General features: G+C 43.6%; 1 protein-coding gene across 1 annotated transcript in view; it reads left to right on the top strand.

The window, feature by feature from the left end:
• Positions 1 to 1,532: 1,532 nt before the first annotated feature.
• LOC130110196 (putative methyltransferase NSUN7) overlaps positions 1,533 to 19,601 on the top strand; it is a 65,204-nt gene continuing 47,135 nt past the window's right edge. The window contains 6 exon segments of the mRNA XM_056277213.1: positions 1,533 to 1,642; positions 1,644 to 1,731; positions 1,733 to 1,868; positions 7,735 to 7,793; positions 11,323 to 11,450; positions 11,753 to 11,905. Of these exon segments, the coding sequence (XP_056133188.1) occupies positions 1,533 to 1,642; positions 1,644 to 1,731; positions 1,733 to 1,868; positions 7,735 to 7,793; positions 11,323 to 11,450; positions 11,753 to 11,905 (674 nt within the window).

Here is a 19,601-nt window from a genome sequence, read left to right as displayed (position 1 = left end):
ACACACACACACACACGCACACACACACGCACACACACACACACACACACACACGCGCGCGCACACACACATTCGTTTCAATATCCGAACTTTAAAACAAGCATGAAGTAGGAAAAAGTTAGCGTTTTTGCCGAGGAGACGAATGCCTAATCGTTGGACAAGACAGAGAAAGTGTTACCCCGTCCCACCGGGGGACGTAAAGCACACAGTTGCCATCGTTACGGAGAGACGCTGGTCCGGTCCACGGTGCCGACACACACTTAGGTTCGTTTTGAGAGATTAAGCTAATCGCTAAACCGAGAAAAGGTATCTACATTGTAATTTTGTGTTATATATCTCCATGATGTGGCCGTATTTTGTTAAACAGTAAAGCCATCAAGAGGAAACTTCAGGGGATGTTTTACAGCTTCTCCGCGGAGCCAGATTTGGTTAGCTAATAAATTAGTCAGTGAATCTGGCGGTTGTAAACTGTGCCGAGTCAATAGCAGTTTACACCTTCGGATACCAAACTTTAACCTATTAACGCAACGCGAATAATATGTCTGCAAAATTAAAGTATGATAGGTTGTGGATATTGGTACAATTAACAGCTTTTGGAGGAGAAAACCGGACGGTCTACTCGTAAGGTAATGTGAACTGGATTGGACGGACTTTATGCCAAGCCGTTGTAGGATTTAAACTTGCTAACTAGCTAACTCTAGTTAACTCTCTTGCTAACTAGCTATCTCTAATCTTGCCCGTTTAGTTCTACGGTTAAACTCTAGCAGAGACGAAACCGATAGAATAGTAATTTCATTTATGATCATTTCAGTCAAACATCTTTTGTTGGTTATGACGGCTTTTTTGGTATATCTGACTAGTTGAATCTGGTTACGTATAAATGGTATCTGTAAATAGATAATTGATATCAGCAGGTCTTTTCTCACGAGTGACATTGACAACTACAGATATCTATAATTAATTTTTGACATGTTGAAAAAGTATTCAACATGTCATTAAAAATGTCATTCAAAAAGTGTTGCTGAAGTTTGTCATGTGTGTTGTGCAAGTTGGTATGAATTTCTCAACTTTACTTAATTTTATTTGAGGTACATTTCACATGTTCAAAGAATCGACGTTTTCAAAAAGTAGGCCTGTAATCGTTTGGCTGGTATAACATTAATATTGTTAACTAGCATGACCATCATGCCATCGTGTTATGTAATATGACTCTCAAGCACAAACAAACTAAATTAATCATCATAAATGAAATGTTAAAAATACATTAACATCAATAAATAATGGTCGTTTTAATTTGTACTCCAGATCTATCTTGATACTTCAACATTCATTGCAAGCTGCAGACATTTTGCCAGATTTTTGGATGGGTCTTGGATCACCTTACTGAACAAAGTCTAGCTGACTTAATTGGTTAAACTAGGAATCTTGTGTGTGGGGGTAAGTTACGTTTGTTTACTAATTAAATCTCAAATGTAGGGCACTCTGAATTATTGTTGGTTTTTAGGTGTCTCGAGAAAATGAGCTGTGAGAGAATGGTTAGAAATAGACCTTCAAAGCGGTCCTCTGTATGCAAGACAAAGGCTGGCTCCCAGATATCCAGTCTCCAAGAACTGACTCTCCTAGATGGTCCGCTGCAGAAAGAATCCTTGCTCTCCTCCAGAGCTGTTCCAATCTGGCAACAGTCAACTGGGCCTTGCAGACAGTGTTTACCTGTTGGCAGCAGCCATCTTCCCAAAACAATCACCTGGTGAGGCCTGCTGCCCACCGCTTGGTAAACTATGGCAAGCGGCTGGAACTCCCATTGCCTAAGGTCAAAGATGAGGCAATGCAGAAGAAAGCTTATGAGCTGGCATTCAACACACTTAAATGTAAGTGCCTATTAGAAACACACACATACAGTCTCTCTTTCTCTGTCTCTTGCTCTCTCTCTCTCTCTCTCTCTCACACATACACACACATCCTCTTAATACTAGCATCATATTATTTTGACTTTCCTGCTGCAGTAATCACACATTTGTTCATTGACAATTCACATGGCAATAATTTTAGATGCATCACTTGTTTCTTTTACAAACCTACCCCCCCCAAAAAAACAAACAAACAAACAAACAAACAAATAAACAAAAACAAGCAAAAAATAATAATCAACTTGATTCAGATAACATGAGGCGGGAGGGAACCAACACACTGTTCGATGATCGCATTTTGAATAACCTCTGGTGTGGTGAATTGCAGCTTAAACCCGTTTGACTCCAGGCACTTGAGCAGCCATTTGAAATGAGAATAGATTGTCACAGGAAGTTAATTGACATGTGGAATTGAGTATAGATAGACTGATGAAGGCAAAGGTAGTTGAGACAAAAAAAAGTACACAAAACGACCGGGTGGAATTTGCATGCGATACTGCAAATCAATTTGGCCCATAATCTGTTATCTGTGCAATCAGGGCTGGTAGCGGCAAAAGTCATCATGGTGTGTAATCACCTTGGTGATAAGAGAGGGTAGGTTAACCGACTGTCAGTGCAGGCGGCTGGGTAGAATAGATTTATGTTGTTCTTCATGGATTGGGAAGTTAGGTAGCAAGACTACTGTTGTCATGAGTTATTTTATTCCTTGGTACTATCCATCTATTGCACCTGGATAATCTCTGGGCCAACATGTCCCACATTTATCACAGACTGGTTCAGAATCTCAGCTTCGGCCCCTCTCTCCTCCAGAACCTCACCAGAGTAAACTGTAATTGGTTTAAGAACTGATGACAGAAATACTTTACTCATTTAGTGAAATGGACCAGATTATCAAGGACCAGTTAGGAAGAACATAGAGGGCCTGTTTTATTTTGGGGCAAACATTTAGTCCAGCAACTTTTTAATATATGCCTACTGTCTATTGGAAGAGGCCTGTATACACTGACCAAGCTGAGAATTTTGTGATTGAATAATGAAACAATTTAATATGTCCCAGAGCACGGACCTGATTTCTTTCTTGAGAAAAAAGGTAGCCTAGATCAGTGAAGAATGATTATAATATTACTCTTTTTTTCAGTTCAGTTTAGCTAATTTTATTTAGAGCTTATTACAAAGACGATGATTCCCCTGTGTGATCAGCATCACCTCATTACTATTCTTCCCGTTATCCCCATTCCCCCACCTGATATTTCTGGAATGACTTCATTTGGAGCACATTAGTTAGCGGGATAATTTGATAAGGGTAATAATATAAAGTAAATTACGGGATATTGAGAAGCTGAAAAGTTAATGTGGGGGTAGTTTAGTGGATAATCAGCAGATACATGCACTGGTCACTTGAGTCCTGATCTGTAATTTTCCCGTTGTGATTTCCACCTTGTTCCATATGATATTGAAAAGGGAAAGGAGTTGTGTGTGCAGCTGAATGAATTGTCAAAATGACACTTATTTTCATGAAAAATTATTAAAAACAAATAAAGCAATCCCAAGAAATTGCCAGAGGCAAGTTATGCCTGACCATGACATTTCATTCTTCGTCTTATACAGTTATGATGACTTGGGCTTGATGATATATTTGTTGGTCACATGATGGATTCATTGACACTGGCTGTGTTGTGGAAAAAGGGAGCAGTTGAAGTGACATGGCCCGGAAGCCAACGTTAATCTCTCCTCTTCCTCCTATGAGCAGGTGCAGAAATTGATTTGCTAGTGTCATCGCACCCCACCTACACACACACACACACACAAACACACACATATACGTACATGCTCACATAGACACACATACACACACACAGACATGTCATCTTGTCAGGGAATGACTTGATCCAAAATTGAGCTGAGGTCAGTTTTTAACCTAGAGAAGAAATGCTTTAGCAGCGGAAAATGCACAGCGCAAAATACCGATGAGCTTCTGTATTGATCTTGTGATTATAACTCTTATCTGCTCAAAACAAGAAAGTTGCCCAGTAAGCTCCATGACGGGTGACTATCAGTCAATACTAAAATATGGAGTAAGACAAGGTAATGATATATGACCCAGAGTAGATTTGACATTTTTGGATTAATAATGAATATCAGCAGCGAGTTCTTTTTGCCTCCCCTCTCTTTCGCCTACTCTCTCACGTCATTCCGTTTTTTCCCCTGTCCTCATCTGGTAGGCTTTTTCCATCTGTGACCTCCCTCTTTGGCTCTTTCAAAGGCCTCATTCTACTGTAGTAATTACTACTACTGCCCTGATCACTTCTTCAGAGGCTGTTAATGTAGTCAAGGCTACACATACCTTGTTGGTTTTTCATACCTCCTCTGTGCTCTGAGCATTTGGAGAATTTATGCAATGCAAACATTCTCGGGTGAATTTTAAAGGTCAGAAATGCAGTGTATGACCTTGGTGCTCCCCCTCTTCCTTCTTCCCATTGTCTTTTCCTGTGTCCCTTTTTCCTCTCCACACTTGGCTCCTCTGAGAGCATTTCTGCCTCATTGTCCACACTAGCACACTGAGCTGCCAAATGCCCTTGTCAGACAGCGGTAGTGGCTGCATGCTCTGTGTGAAAGGGAGTAGGTTTGTTTGACCATTTGGGAGTATGCTGGATTTAGACTGTAGGGGGGAAAGGGAACATGTGTGTTTTGCCCTTGACCATGATATGGGTAGTTACCCTCATCCATGTCTCAGCAAATAACATATTGCACAGGTGAATAATATGTAAGCTATCATTGCCATTCTTTCCTTGGGTGATTGCATGACTCAGGAACCAGCTTGGTTTTTGGCTGGGCCTGTGTTAGATTAATGTGAAATCGGGTGTATAGATGCAGAACACTGGGAGAGAAAGACCTGAATAAGCCCAAGGAGAGCTTGCATTCAGGTCTGGGCCCTTGGCGCTGGATTTATTTGACTACAGTCATCATTAGTCACTACTCATTGTGTGTTACATGGACGAGAGCCACTAAACACTTGACTATCTCAAAATGAGCTCTGCATGGATGACTAGCGCCTCCTCCTGGTGTCAGGCAAAGTTATTCTTTAATTGATTAGAGACCTTTTTTTAGCGTATCAACCTCCACAGTTGAATGTTAGGGTCAGGGAAAAATTAGCTTACCATTGCAAGTATAACTCAGCACTGTGTCTTCTTTATAATGGCCTCTACTAGCTGAGATTTATAGTTGAATTTCATCCATTATACCTGACCCACTGTGGGTGATTTATGGCATGGCGAGGACTATGACCTCCACAGACCTAACCATGCTGGCCCTCTTTAGGGTCTCTGCTGCACTGTGTGCAGTAACTGGTTATCAAATAAGGGCTTATCTTTAGGCTTACTTGCAGTAATGGCCTCTCCTGTGGACCCTGTTGACCTATGGCTTATATCTTTTTTTTACCCCCCCCTTTTTTCCCTCCCCAATTGTATTCGGCCAATTACCCGACTCTTCTGAGCCATCCAGGTTGCTGCTCCACCCCCTCTGCCGATCCAGGGAGTGCTGCAGACTACCACATGTCTCCTCCGATACATGTGGAGTTGCCAGCCGCTTCTTTTCACCTGACAGTGAGGAGTTTCGCCAGGGAGACGTAGTGCGTGGGAGGATCATGCTATTCCCTTCAGTTCCCCTTCCCCTCTGAACAAGCACCCCGACCGACCAGAGGAGGCACTAGTGCAGTGACTAGGACACATACCCACATCAGGCTTCCCACCCGCAGACACGGCCAATTGTGTCTGTAGGGACGCCCGACCAAGAAGGAGGTAACACTGGGATTCGAACCGGTGATCCCCATGTTGGTAGGCAACGGAATAGACCGCTACGCCACCCAGACATCCGGCTTATATAAATTTGACTATTGCTGATGGACAGCCTTTTTTTACTCAAACAAAGGTATGTGTGTGTGTGTGTGTGTGTGTGTGTGTGTGTGTGTGTGTGTGTGTGTGTGTGTGTGTGTGTGTGTGTGTGTGTGTGTGTGTGTGTGTGTGTGTGTGTGTGTGTGTGTGTGAGTGAGTGAGAGAGTCTGAACTGTCTATGTTCTCCTGCCTGTTTGTAGCCATATATGTGTGAATACCTGCCGGGGTCTGTGTCCTCGACCCTCTCGCCATCACTATTTTGGCCCAGGCCCAGCGTACCGGCCAGTTTGTGGTAGGTTGTGATAGGTTGACGGCAGTGTCTGTGGTTGCCATGGTGTCACAGTGAAAGGGTTCAATCATGGTTTTAACCCCCCCCCCCACTCACAGTTTAAGAGGACTCAGGTGCGTCACTAAAGAATAAAAGGTTATTAAGGCAAGACAACACAGATGCGGTAGAGACACATGAATGCAGGCATACACCAAATGATGATGCAAGTATAAGTATGTGTGAGCAAGCTCACAAACCACCCCTCTACTGCTGCATAAAGATTCTGGTTCCAATTAAGATGAAACACACAGGCCTACATGTTATGTGTATTTACCATCTTTTATGTCCATGTGTATTGTGTTATGAGCAAATTCTGCACACAGAGGCTTTAGAAACAGGTGTTCTTTAATCCTAACAAGATAAAGTGGATAATGCTGGCTCCTGCCTCTCCTTTGAAATACAAGGGGAGAGACTAGGGGTTGACGAGCCATTGTGTATGTATGTAAGAGAGAGAGAGAGAGAAAGAGAATAAATGAGTGAAACAAAGCAGCCGGGCTAGGTAGACAAATGCTACCTTCATGATTTGACAGCCTTGGCGGGGGTGTGTGAAAAAAGCACATTATAAGCCAGACAAGCTGCCTGATAGGCAACTCAAGTTGCCCTCCACCTAAGTGTTCCTTTTCAGGCTAGGCTTGCTAAGTACCATGCTGTTATTACAGCTTACAACAGGTCTTTAAGTCCACTCATACAAAGACACGTGGTTATAAAACAAGTAATTGTGTGTGTTTGTGCACCGAAACATTTCCATCGCAAAAAGGTTTCTCGCACTACCTGATTTGAAGGGTTGTCTTTTCAAATCTGATATCCACCATTTGAAAAATTGGACAATCTCTGTAGCAAAATGTTTACTGGCTTGAAAATGAAACTAATATAAAAATATTAGTGTGATTAATGTGATTCCGAAACTTTAAGGTTAAATTTCAGAGAATGTAATCATCTGTGTTTTTGAAACACAGAGGTAAAAACAGCAAGCCCCAGTCCAAGTGCCAATAGCAGCCACAACTAGCAATCACTTGTTTCAGTATACTGGTGTAAAATGCATGCAACGTAATTCCTCAATACATTTGGCCAATTATGTTTGGATGTAACCTGTTTATTACCACAAATGACAGTGATGTCATCAAGTCTTAGAGATATAAGAAATGAAGCAGAGAGGCAAAAGAAGAATCTGATTAACTCAATTAAGCACCAAATGAGTGTTTAATCACTGCAAATTAAACCCCTCATCTAATTAAATTATCTTTTCAAATTAAAGCATCATCATTTGGGCAGTCTCTTGGAGCCTCTCTCACTCTGATTTCAATCTGTCTTTCTCCTTTCTAGCATATTTCTTATTACTTACGGATTTATCCTCAGATCATTTATTCTACCAGGTTTTACAGGTTTAATTTCTTGTGCCATTGTCCTGCACTCAAAAACAAATTAGTCTGGCTTGGAATAATTAGACGGAGAGACGAATGATAGCACTAATTTGATTTTTTTTCAACTTAGAGACCCATAATTAGTTATGAGGATGTCTGCTCTTTCCTTTTTCCTGTTTACTTAACTTGTCAATGGCCTCTTTGGAGTTCATAGTGAAACACTCTTTTCTCCTCCATCCCCCATACAGATCAGGAACTGCTGGAGGACATCATGATTGACAGCTGCTTTTGCCTTGCTCAACCAATGGTGAGTGAATACCCAAAGGAATCCCTATGAGATAGCCTTGGTATATGCTAATTAAAGGTATAAATGTCTCTCTTTACAAACATAAGGCTCAAACAATTTGAAATAAAATGTTACATGGTTTGTGTCAGCATTTTGTGTTAGGATTAGAAAAGCACCTGTGTTTACTTTTTGTATGTGGTTATGTGTCATGAGTTACTACTCATACATATTTTCCTTAGCCATGGACATTACTTTGGATCCTGAGAATGCCCTAGGCAAATCTACTGGGTTCTGTAGCTGAGCATGCAATGTCTTTGTTCTTAGCTTTGTTTACTTCATGCTGTTTTCATAAAGTCCCTTACGCCTCATTCAATGACAGCGCCTATTCAGACCTCTCAGTATTCATGCCCTGCTGTTCATGCTGCCCAAACTCTTTGTTCTTTTCCTTAGACCTCTGGTCAGTAACAGTAATATTGATGTATCACATTGATGTACGCTCCTCTCATCAACTCACAAAGCACCTTGTGTATGTGTGTGTGTGTGTGTGTGTGTGTGTGCATTTTTTTTTTATATTCTCTCACCAAATCAATGACAATCACTCCCTTTGGAGCTACACACCTAGAAGGAACAATGTGGCAGAACAAGGCTGGCGGTGTTACGTTCCCTTTATTGCTTTTCTTCAAACAAAACACCCCATTAATTAATGATGAAATCAAAGTGCTATCCACATTAGACTTGAGGACTGTGTTTGTATTTGGCTTTTTAGTGTGTTCTGCTCAAAGGTCTGTCCTGCGTCCGTCTCGTAGACATGTGAGCTGAATGTAATTAGCAGTGCTAAGGCCAGCACCAATGCTGTACACTCATAAAGTGAGGTTTCCCAGTGCATCCATGAACCTGCAGCTGTTAGGAGGTAGAGGCACAACCTGCAACTTGTTTAAATGAATACACTAAGCGGGAGACTGGATGATGTTTTTGCCCCACTTAAATATTCCAGTTAAAAGAAACAACCTAATATAAAAATGCAGATTGAATTAAGTGGTGAATATTAGAGGGACAGCTCAGGTTGAACGGTTTGGAGACAAAGCAAGAGGGGGAGATTGAGATGGTTTGGACATGTGTGGAGGAGAGATGCTGGGTATATTGGGAGAAGGATGCTGAATATGGAGCTGCCAGGCAAGAGGAAAAGAGGAAGGCCAAAGAGGAGGTTTATGGATGTGGTGAGAGAGGACATGCTTTTGGTCATGTGGCTCAGGTCCTAGGCAGTTTTGGTAGCATCTGGACTACCAAAAATTATTCGAATCCTCCTCATCATATTCTTATGATCATAAGAATATGGCTTATGATCATAAGAATCATAAGAATATGATGAGCATCCTCCTCGTCATCTATCTTCTAATTCCATTATAATTCTGTTATCCTCTTTCAATGTTGTGTTCTGTAAATTGTGTTTTATTGTGTACACACAACATCCATGGCACGTTGTCCATCTTGGGAGAGAGATCCATCTGTTGCTCTCCCTGAGGTTTCTCCCTATTTTTTCTCCCTGTTAAAGTTTTTTTTTTTTAGGGGGTTGTTCCTTATCCAATGCGAGGGTCTAAGGACAGGATGTTGTATTGCTGTAAAGCCCACTGAGGCACATTTGTAATTTGTGATATTGGGCTATACAAATAAAATTGACTTGACTTGACTACCCTGGGTACTGAGCAAGTGCTCTGCTAAAGGGAAAGAGTAATGGATTATAAAGGTGGTGAATGTGTAAACAGAAAATAGAGCTGTCGCATAGTCTATATTGACTCTAGACCCCTAAAAGCTACGTCAACACTCTTATACATATACTGTATACAGATGCATTAATGCACATGGATATGTGTTTGCGCGCGCACACACACACACACACACACACACACACGCACACATACACACACGCACACATACACACACTGTAGCCAAATGAAATATGGCCTTGGGTGAAATGAATGGCTCTCCCTATGTGTAGGTGGCAGGTCGTTACTCTATATCCCACCAGCAGGACAATAAAGTCCAGACACAATGAGACACACTTTAGAACACACTCTCTCCTCATTTTACACTGCTGGCACCTATAAAGTTCAACCTTGATAGCGAGGAGAAAGACACAGGAGTTGGAGGAGTGTGGAAGGCTGACTGAAGTGTGTGTCTAGGTGTGTGAGGTGGGGGGGGTGAGGGCAAGGGTCACAGAGAGATGGGAGGAAAAGGGAGGATGAAAAATGAAGCTATAGAAAGACCTGTGTATGGAGAGTGCCTAAGGCCTTTTTGATCACAATGGGGAAAGAAAATGAATCCTAAATCTAGGGGAAGATGGAAATAGCCTTAGCGAGAACGTGCAATCTGGGGAGGCATGCTTATTTGGTACACTAACAGATTTAGCAGAACATAGGCTGAAGCCTCTGGTGAAATGAACCATATGGAATGTGTGTTCTGAATGAATCTAGAATAGAAATTTAAATTCTGAACCATACTGAAGGCAACAAATTACCTCACCATGTCTGACCGCCACACTACAACATTCCCATCATACAGAAAACCTCATTTCACCAAATCTGAGTCTTGCTGTCACAGACCTACATCTGGAGTGACTGAAAGAAAGCATGTTTTAGCTTAGACCAAATCCCACCATGAGACACTGTTTCCAGGCAATTCCACGACAGGGAATTTCCACCGACTCAAGGGTTCAACCTTGGTAGAGGACAAATGGAGATTGGGGTAGAGAGAGAGAGAGAGAGAAAGTGGAAGGAGGCTGGTGCTAGAAACTGTCTCGAGAACCAACCTTTTCAAAAATCTGATTAAAAGCCTCTGGAATAAATAACGAGCACAGGCTAATTCGTTAGCTGCAGCGTGAACCACTGTAGCATCCTAGCTTCTTGCCCCATTAGCTCAGGAACAAGGCCATGGCAATCTGTTGCTGCTGAGCAACACCATCTGCCACTAATGTGATCCATGTCCTCTCACCCTCAGGGGTAGAGAGAGAGAAAGAGAGAGAGAGGGAGAGAGAGAGGGGTACAGTTGTGAATACACGAAGAGAGAGACGTAGGCTGTGTCGAAGGGGAAGTCTGAGAGTCAAGATTCCTCCTGTGTTTAATTAAGAAGCAGGGTCAGGGTCAGGTTAGGAAATCCAGGAGTTATGTGTATTTGTATTCATATACATGTTTCCATGTGTTTTTTATGTAAGCTGGAAAACTTACTTGCCAAATCAGTGAAGACAAATATTATCACCATACTGCACCCTTCATTAGATAACAATGTCTCCTATTTACTGTTACTGAGGGCAATCCACTGGGTCCTGCACTCCTGGTTCTATAAACCTTAGAATACATGGCGGTGAGTGAGTCAACTAATGAAGTTTGACTGTTCATTTCACGCAACAGAACCCAGCTATCACAGGAAAATTGGTAAATCAAGCATGTATCTAGTCACACAAAAAAATCCTATGACTCTCTAAATCTAGTGGCTACAGTCCCGCTTTTACCTTTCCTAATATTTCCCTCTTCTCCTGTGCCATATGTTATTCTAGCCAGATGACCAGATGAGTTTGGTGACTGTCATTCTTTACGACCTCCAGGACAGAAAATTCCTCCCGTGGGAACGCCAAGGGGAGGAATTTATACAGGAAGTCAGAGATGTGGAGAGCTGTCTCCTCAGGTAAGAGGCTGTGCCTCCATGAGTGTAGGAAAAAAAGGAAAGAAAAAAAGAAAGAATAAAGAGCAAAAAACAAAGTTAAAGAAACAAAAAAAAGAAAGAAATGCAGAAAGGAAGGAACAAACAACAGCGCAAGGTAGAAAGAAAGAAGAAATGGGGGATGAGACAGGAGGAAGAGGAAGGAATAAAGGATCAAACTAAAGAACAAATGAATGAATGAAGGAAAGAAGGGAGGGTGGAGGGCTGAGCATGCAAGGAGAGGAGAGTTAGTGGAGAGGAAAAAAATAACTCTTTGTGTTTTCTAGGTTCAAAACCAAGCTGGCTGCTTCTGTGGCTCGCTGGAGAATCAAACATGGTCTCTTGACCATTGACTCTATTCTACCTGAGAGTGTTAGGAAGAAACAGGAGAGAGCTAGCAGCTTGCCTCTCTATGCATGGATCAACACACTGAAGAGCAGGTATGCTGAGCACAAATCCACATTATGATGTACTATATTCACACATAAACAGTCATACACAAGCATTGAGAGGCAGATCATACTCATCCACTTGGAAGCAGGACAAGCCCATATACACATTACACATGTACTTGTAATTGAAGGTATGTGCACGCACACAAATACATACAAACGACAACTCACATTCCAGTACTTGCACCCTGTGTACCTTTGGCTTTTGGCTTGGGTGTTGCCCAGTATTTTATGGGCCAGGTGCCCAACTGACATCCAATTAAACTACCAGACTGTATTGCACTGTTTATGTGTGTGCACGTGCATGTTTGTGTGCATTAGTGTGTCTATTAGTGTGTGTGTGTGTGTGTGTGTGTGTGTGTGTGTGTGTGTGTGTGTGTGTGTGTGTGTGTGTGTGTGTGTGTGTGTATGTGTGTTCATGTGCTCAGACAAACTGATTCAGTGAGGTGTAAATCCTACTGGTATGGACAGATCCAATCAGCAGCAACCCTCAGCAAGTCCAGGGACTGTAAAGGTCACTTGTGGAGACTTGTGGTGTATTTGTATGTGTATGTGCATGTGTGTCTGGTTGTTTGGCTGTCTGTCTTTGTCTGTGGATGTGCTTGTGTGTGCACCTTCTCACTGGCTTTAGCAACACACATGAATATGATATCAAGGACAAAATACTTAGAAAAGATCACGAAGAAAATAAAAACTAGAACTATTTATAACTGTATTTATAAAAGAGAAGAGACTTTGGACAATCAGAACAAATAAACAGACATAAGGACAGTTTCTTCCTCAGGTTAGTGACTTTAATCTAAACTGAAAGCACCTTATTACCACTTGTGTACTCCACGTCTGCAGTCGACAGCTGGTGTCGAGCCCATTTACCATATGTGTGGAGTTATATAGCAAGTCAGTCCATTATTTACCCTGTATTTATCGCTGCTATCGTCTGTTTCATATATTAACATACAATATTCTCAATATATTACTCTCAGTGAGGTTTTCTTCGTGCACTACTCTGTATATACACTTCAGTCCACTGTATATACACTAATATCCACTGTGTACTGTATGTAATAGTGTTTCTCAATCGTGTTCATTTATCTCCAGTATTCCCTAATCCTTCCAAGCATTTATTAATATTTTCCAAACTCTCTCACCCCCAACCTTTTTGCTGCTGCTTTTGTTGTATATTTGTCGGCGAACCCTTAATTGGCCATGTCAAAGACTTGGCCTATAAATCAGAATCAGAATTGTTTTATTTGCCAAATGTACAATGTACACAGGAATATTATTTGGTGATAAAGCACAGTGAGACGAAAAGAAAAAAAAGCAGAAAAAGAATTAAGTAAAAGTGAGCGTAAAAAGAAAAACATAATAAAATAAAATGACTATAAATAAGAATATAGAATATATGTAAGGAAGCGAGTTACACTTAATCGCCGACAGGGGGTGATCTTGCATTGTCGGCACGTATGTTTCCTTTCTAGAGCGTTTACGAATTCTGAGTCTTTTGTCCCTCCGTGGCTACTGTAGAGCCAGATAGTTTTGAGATCTCGTCGTAAGTTTCTTGTAGTACAAAGTTTGTACTACAAACTGTGTTACAAGAAACTTACGATGAAATCCATTTTGTGTTGCAAGCTGCCTGTATACTGCGAGTGGCGCTGTACCTATGTAAGAAAACTAATAAATGCAGCAAACCTGCTCTGCCTCAACCGCCATCTGGACTCCTGTCTCCCCTCTGTACAACTGTCTTCTCCCTCCGTCCGCCCCGGTGTCAATATGCATTAAAAAACAACAGAGACTGTTCAAGGGGCGTTCAGGCCGACGGACGGAAGAATAAGGTTACGTCGGTGCCGTGACCCGGATGGTGGTTTACAAGCGTACCAGGGCAGAAGACCGCATCACCTCCAAACAGCACTATCTAGCGGTGTTCTTGTCATTCTGAGAAATAGTTTTGATTTTGACTAAGAAAGCAAAAAAAGTGCGGTTATGGTTGATGGTTAATAATAATAATAATTATAATAATACAGTGTTGATGTAAAAAAAGAAAAAAGAAAAAAAAGATATTTCTGTTTTATTTTTTTCCGCCTTTGACATGTATTTGCATCTGGAATATTTTAGCATTATGTTTTTGGGTAAGACGTTCTCCTCTTGAGACAATACATCAGAAGTCACATTTGATTTTACTGTGGTACACTGAATTTTTCTGTGCTGTCTATATACCGCATTTGCTTTTTTTTAATACAGCCAACTCACAAGTTATACAACACAACATTGATATCTTTACTCTCACATTCACCTAACACACTCCTCCTCCACCAAGACAATCAAAGATGCAGAGCTCCTATGAAGAGACCTCCCCATCGTCACCTGCTAAACTTGACCTCCACAGTAAGACAGACTCTATACCAACCTCCAGGGATAAGGGCTGGCCATACTGACAATCAAGCTGCAGGCCACTCCACAATAATCATTGAGGAGGCGTTTAATCCTCATGAGTTCCCACAACCACAACAACATCCTAATGGCTCTCAGCGGGGCCAGGTCCCCCAGTATGTTCCCCAGACCTCCACACAATCCCCAAATGCTGACCCTACATTACCCACTACTGGTTATGTTTCACACCCCAGTTTGCTCACACTTCCAGCCTAGGGTGACCAGACGTCCTGGTTTGTCCGGGATTGTCTGTCCTGGTTTCAAGCTGGGTGTCCTGAGTCCTGACAAATATCTGTAAAATAGTAAAATGTTCCGTTTTCAACATCCATCCCCCATTATGTCCGACAAGACAGACAAGCTTGTGAGCACGTGCAAATGGGTGTGCGTGTGCACGAACGCGCGGTACAATTTTTAGGGTCCCGGTTTGGGATTTTGAAAATCTGGTCACCCTATTCCAGCCACAATTCATAGATCCACTGTTCCCAACCAAACCACCGCTGCAACCACTAGCACCCCATAGCCCCTAGCCGTACCCCTGCAGCCAGTGTCCAGTCCCCTGCTGCAACCATTCATGCCCCTGCAGTCAACAAGTATGTGCCACCAGCCCCATTGCTTCCCTCTGCAGCCACCAGTTATGGCTTCCCACCTGCAATGCCCGGTTCTGCAGCCCGTATGCAGTCTCCCACTTACAACATTCGCAACCCCCTTGATTTTATGCAAAGTTCCACAGCTACTTCACATGGCCAAACATCCAGGGATGCCGGGCAGTTTATTCCACCCAAAGTCAAAATGCCTCCTGAAGTTTACCCGTCACTGGCTGCCATGTCATCGATGTATATCCCCCAAACAAGCATGCAGAGCTCTGTGGCTGCTGTACCTGCACAACCCATAATCCAAACTCCCCATGCTACCACATATTCCCCCCTCCCTCACCAAAAGTATGCGACACAGCCTCCTTGGTCGTCTGTGTACACTCCTCAAGCCATCAAGCAGACCCCACCAGCCCCCATGCTCACTCCTGTCCACCATGTGGGGCCTGAGCAAACCTCGCAAGCCAGCTGGCACACCCAACAATTGTGCGTTAACCCCATGCATCCCCAATCAGCTACTCAAGGGCCTCCACCAAACCAATCCATATGAATCACAAACTCACCAGTCTTCCACGTTCACTTATGCTGAACCAGCCCCAAAGCATCCCTGCCTGCTGGCATTTCCTTATTTGGGGGTTGTGGGGATAACAAGGGCTAGCCCTGCTCAACTCCCCCCTGGAGGGTTCACCCAGACTTACCAGCTAAAGAATGTTCAAGTCGAAGACTGAATAAGAGCTATGCAGTATCTTCTTGATGGCGGAGGGCTGCCTACATTCCTCTGTTTTTCAGCTATAGTATGGCACCCGAGTGGTGAGGCTAGGAGACTGATCTTGAATCTCCTCCATCTGAGCAAAGTCCTGATAGAGCATTTGATGAGCTGAGAGCAGAATATGATGACACTCAAAGATCTCTGGATCCCCTAGCTGACTTTTATGACAGGAGCCAGTGGGCAGGGGAGTCAGCCTGTTCCTATGCCAACGCATTGGAAGCAACTTTGAGAGACCCAGAACAGAGGTCAGCCCTTCCCAAGTCATGATGGTAAACTGACTGGGCAATTCCTGAGGGGCTGAATGATGAAGAGGTGTATTTGAGAATTGCACCCATGAAACCAAGACTCGTGAGCTTTTGGGAGCTGCAAACTGAACTAAGAAACCTGTCCACAGAAACAAAGAAGTTTCATTCTCAACACAAACAAAGCAAAATGTTCAGCCAGGTTCATGTTGCTGGAAGTGAACAGCAGAGTGGCACAAATGGCAGGGAAACTACATGGACGCACAACCCTGAGATCTCTGAACTGACTGCACTGGTAAAAGAAATGGCTCTGAAACAGGAGGCACACGTTCGGAGACTTGTACAGCTAGAATCGAAAATGACTGGCCCAGTGCCCTTCAGATCCTAGCCAGCAACAAGGAGTGAGAGTGGAGGTGCTAATTACTTGTGTTGCCGTTGTGGCAGGCCCGGACATGTAGCATGGGTCTGCAGAACTGTACTACTGGACAATGAGCAGGCTGGAGCCCCCCAGTCTCACATCACCCTTGTGCAAGATGAAAGTCCATCTCAGGTTGGGCAGTTAAATGCCTAAGGCCCATGGAAGCTGGGGCAACCATGGGCAAACAACAAGGTCCCTAACAGGAAGTACAGGGAAAGGGGGAAGGAAGAGGACAGGACACCCCCTTGATCGGTCCCATGAATGAAGGTCAAGTGGAGGTAAATGGAGAAGACTGTAGGGCTCTCACTGATTCTGGCTCCCAAGTAACCACCATTATTTATGAGTTCTGGTGCAAATACTCTGAGCTGTGCAAACAGAAGCTGCAGCCTTCCAACATTCTAGTAGAGGGGGCTGGTGATCAAAATGTACCCCACTATGGTGTGTTACATAACAAACTAAAGGTCATGGGTAAGGAGTACAACAATGTGCCAGCCTTTGTAGTTCCTGAAACAGGGTACCAATCCATGGTTCCTTTGCTGGTGGGGACTAATGTCATACGTGCCTCTAAAGGCCACCTCCAAGCAACATATGGCCAGCAGTTTCTTTGCAAGGTGAAAGAGAGCCACCCAGAATGGTACACAGCCTTGCTAGAGGTAAATTGCACTGAACCAGGTGGCTCTGAAGGTCGTGTGGCCCCCGTACACTATGCCAGCCACAAAGTGTTTGTCTCCCCTGGTAAGGAGATGGATGTGATGTGCAAGGTGGGGAGAGCACCAAGAAAAAGGGCATACACTGCTCTTATTGAAAGGCACTCATCTTCTCAGCTTCCTGAGGGCTTTGTTGTGGGCGGAGTTCTTGCTCATATGAGAAAAGGTTGTGTTCCAGTCAGATTAATAAATTTGTCTGAACGAGCAGTGCTGATCAGACCGAACACTCACCTGGCAGATGTATTCCTTGTCCAAAATGTGTTGCAGTGGGGGGATGACAGTCAGAAGACAAGCAGTGAGGGACAAGGTGGTGGTGGTAATAAAAATGTAGGGAGTGCAGAGCCTGAAGCTTGTCATAGCCATGACCAAGTAATAAGTCATACTTCTGGGAAAGGTTCATCAGCCTGTTGTGTGGATCTGAGTGGAGCCGCTGTTGAAGGGGAGGGGCAGACGGCCCTCCTCAGACAACTGTTGGAGAGGAATGCCGATATCTTCCCCCAGCACTCAATGGATTTTGGCCGTACAAATACTGTGCAACATGAAATCCTCCTGGTAGATGCAAAACCATTTCGCCTCACATATCACAAAATACCCCCCTCTCAGTGCCAGGATGTCAGAAAGCACCTCAAAGACATGGAGGGGGCTGGAGTGAGTCGTCCCAGCAAGAGCCCATATGTCTCGCCCGTTGTGGTTGTCACAAAGAAGGATGGGTCTTTAAGAATATGTGTCGACTACAGGAAACTGTCTATAAATGTTTTCATTCATCCAGGTCATGGTTATCCAAAGGAATTGAATCGAGTGCAACTGGACTTGGTATATATCCGTGAAGACGTTTCACCTCTCATCCAAGAGGCTTCATCAGTTCATGCCTTTCTGACTAGTCCAGGCTAGTCTGACTGGCTGGTGATGAAACATCACCAGCATCATCATCATCACTCGATTCAATTCCTTTGGATTACAGGAAACTCAATTCCTGTAGCACCAGAGATGCATTCCTCCTAGAATCAAGGAAGCACTAGAATCCCTCGGCCAGTCTAAATATTTCTCAACCCTCGACCTGACTTCTGGCTGTTGGCAGGTAGAGATGGCAGAACAAGACAAGTATAAAACAGCCTTCATCACACCAATGGGTCTCTTTGAGGCTAACAGGATGCCATTTGGGTTGCAAAAGGCCCCATCAACGTTTCAGAGGTTGATGACCTGTTGCTTTGGTGATTTGAACTTCACACATCTCCTCATCTAACTGGACGACCTCATTATCTTTTCAAAGACCTTTGAAGAACACCTTGAGTGACTCCAATTGGCGTTTGACAGACTGTGGGAACATGGCCTAAAGCTAAAGCCTTCAAAGTGCCATCTCATGAGGGAGGAGGTGGATTACCTGGGGCACCTGGTGTCTGCTGAAGAATCCATACAGACCCAGAGAAAGTAAGCAAAGTGAAAAACTGGCCACGGGCCACTAATTGCAAGGAGGTGCTGCAATTTCCTGACTTTGCAGGATATTATCAGAGGTTCATGGAGGGATATGCAAAGTTGGCTGCACCCCTGTATCACCTCACCTCAGGAGATCCCAAAAAGAAGAAGAGGGGAAGGAAGAGGGCACCTGCTGCTTCCGAGTGACCATTTCTGTGGACTGAAAAATGTGAGGGGCATTCCAATCCCTGAGGAAAGGCTCACGTCAGCTCCACTGCTGGGCTATCTGGACTACAACTTCCCCTTCCTGTTGCAGACATATGTATCTGGAGAAGGCATTGGAGTTGTGCTGGCTCAAATTCAGGACGGTGTTGAGAAGGTGTTGGCATATGCTGGTAGAGGCCTGAGCCCAGCTGAAACTCATTACCCTGCACACAAGTTAGAGTTTCTGGCTCTGAAATGGGCAGTAACAGAACATTTTTATGACCGCCTCTATGGGCATAGGTTCTCTGTTCTCACAGATAATAACCCGCTTAAATATGTGATGACCTCTGTAAAACTGGATGCTCATGGCCAGCGCTGGGTTTCAGAACTGTCTACCTTTGACTTTGACATCCAGTATCGTCAAGGAAGATGCAATGCCAATGCTGATGCACTGTCTAGGATGTCTATGCAGGACATCATTAAAGCCCTTCAATCACGCCTCCAGAGAGTGAGATCTAAAACTGTCAAGGGGTCACTGAAACAGCCAGGCAGTATGAAAGGGGATGAAGCAGGGGTCAAGCCAGACTCCATGAGAGAAACCCACTCTGAAAGAACTGAACGACAACATGAGCCATACACTGGTGTTGGTACTGATTCTCTACCTTCAATGACCAAGCAGGAGATCAGGGCGGGGCAAAAGGACGATCCCATCATTAGTCCTGCTCTGCATTACAGAACACTGAACACCAAGCCTCGCAGAAGCAAAAGAGGGAAAAGGAGGGAGCAAGACTCTCTTCTGCTAAGAGAGTGGAGGAAGTTGGTAGTGAAGGAGGGCATCCTCTATCGCATAGTTCAAGATGGTCAAAGGGGAACCATTGAGCAGTTAGTACTGCCCGAAAAGCTGCAAATGTTAG

The sequence above is a fragment of the Lampris incognitus genome, chromosome 1 (genome assembly GCF_029633865.1).
Source record: "Lampris incognitus isolate fLamInc1 chromosome 1, fLamInc1.hap2, whole genome shotgun sequence".
Lineage (NCBI taxonomy): Eukaryota > Metazoa > Chordata > Actinopteri > Lampriformes > Lampridae > Lampris > Lampris incognitus.
Note: the sequence above shows the minus strand (reverse complement) of the source record. Positions and strands in the feature narration are given on the sequence as shown.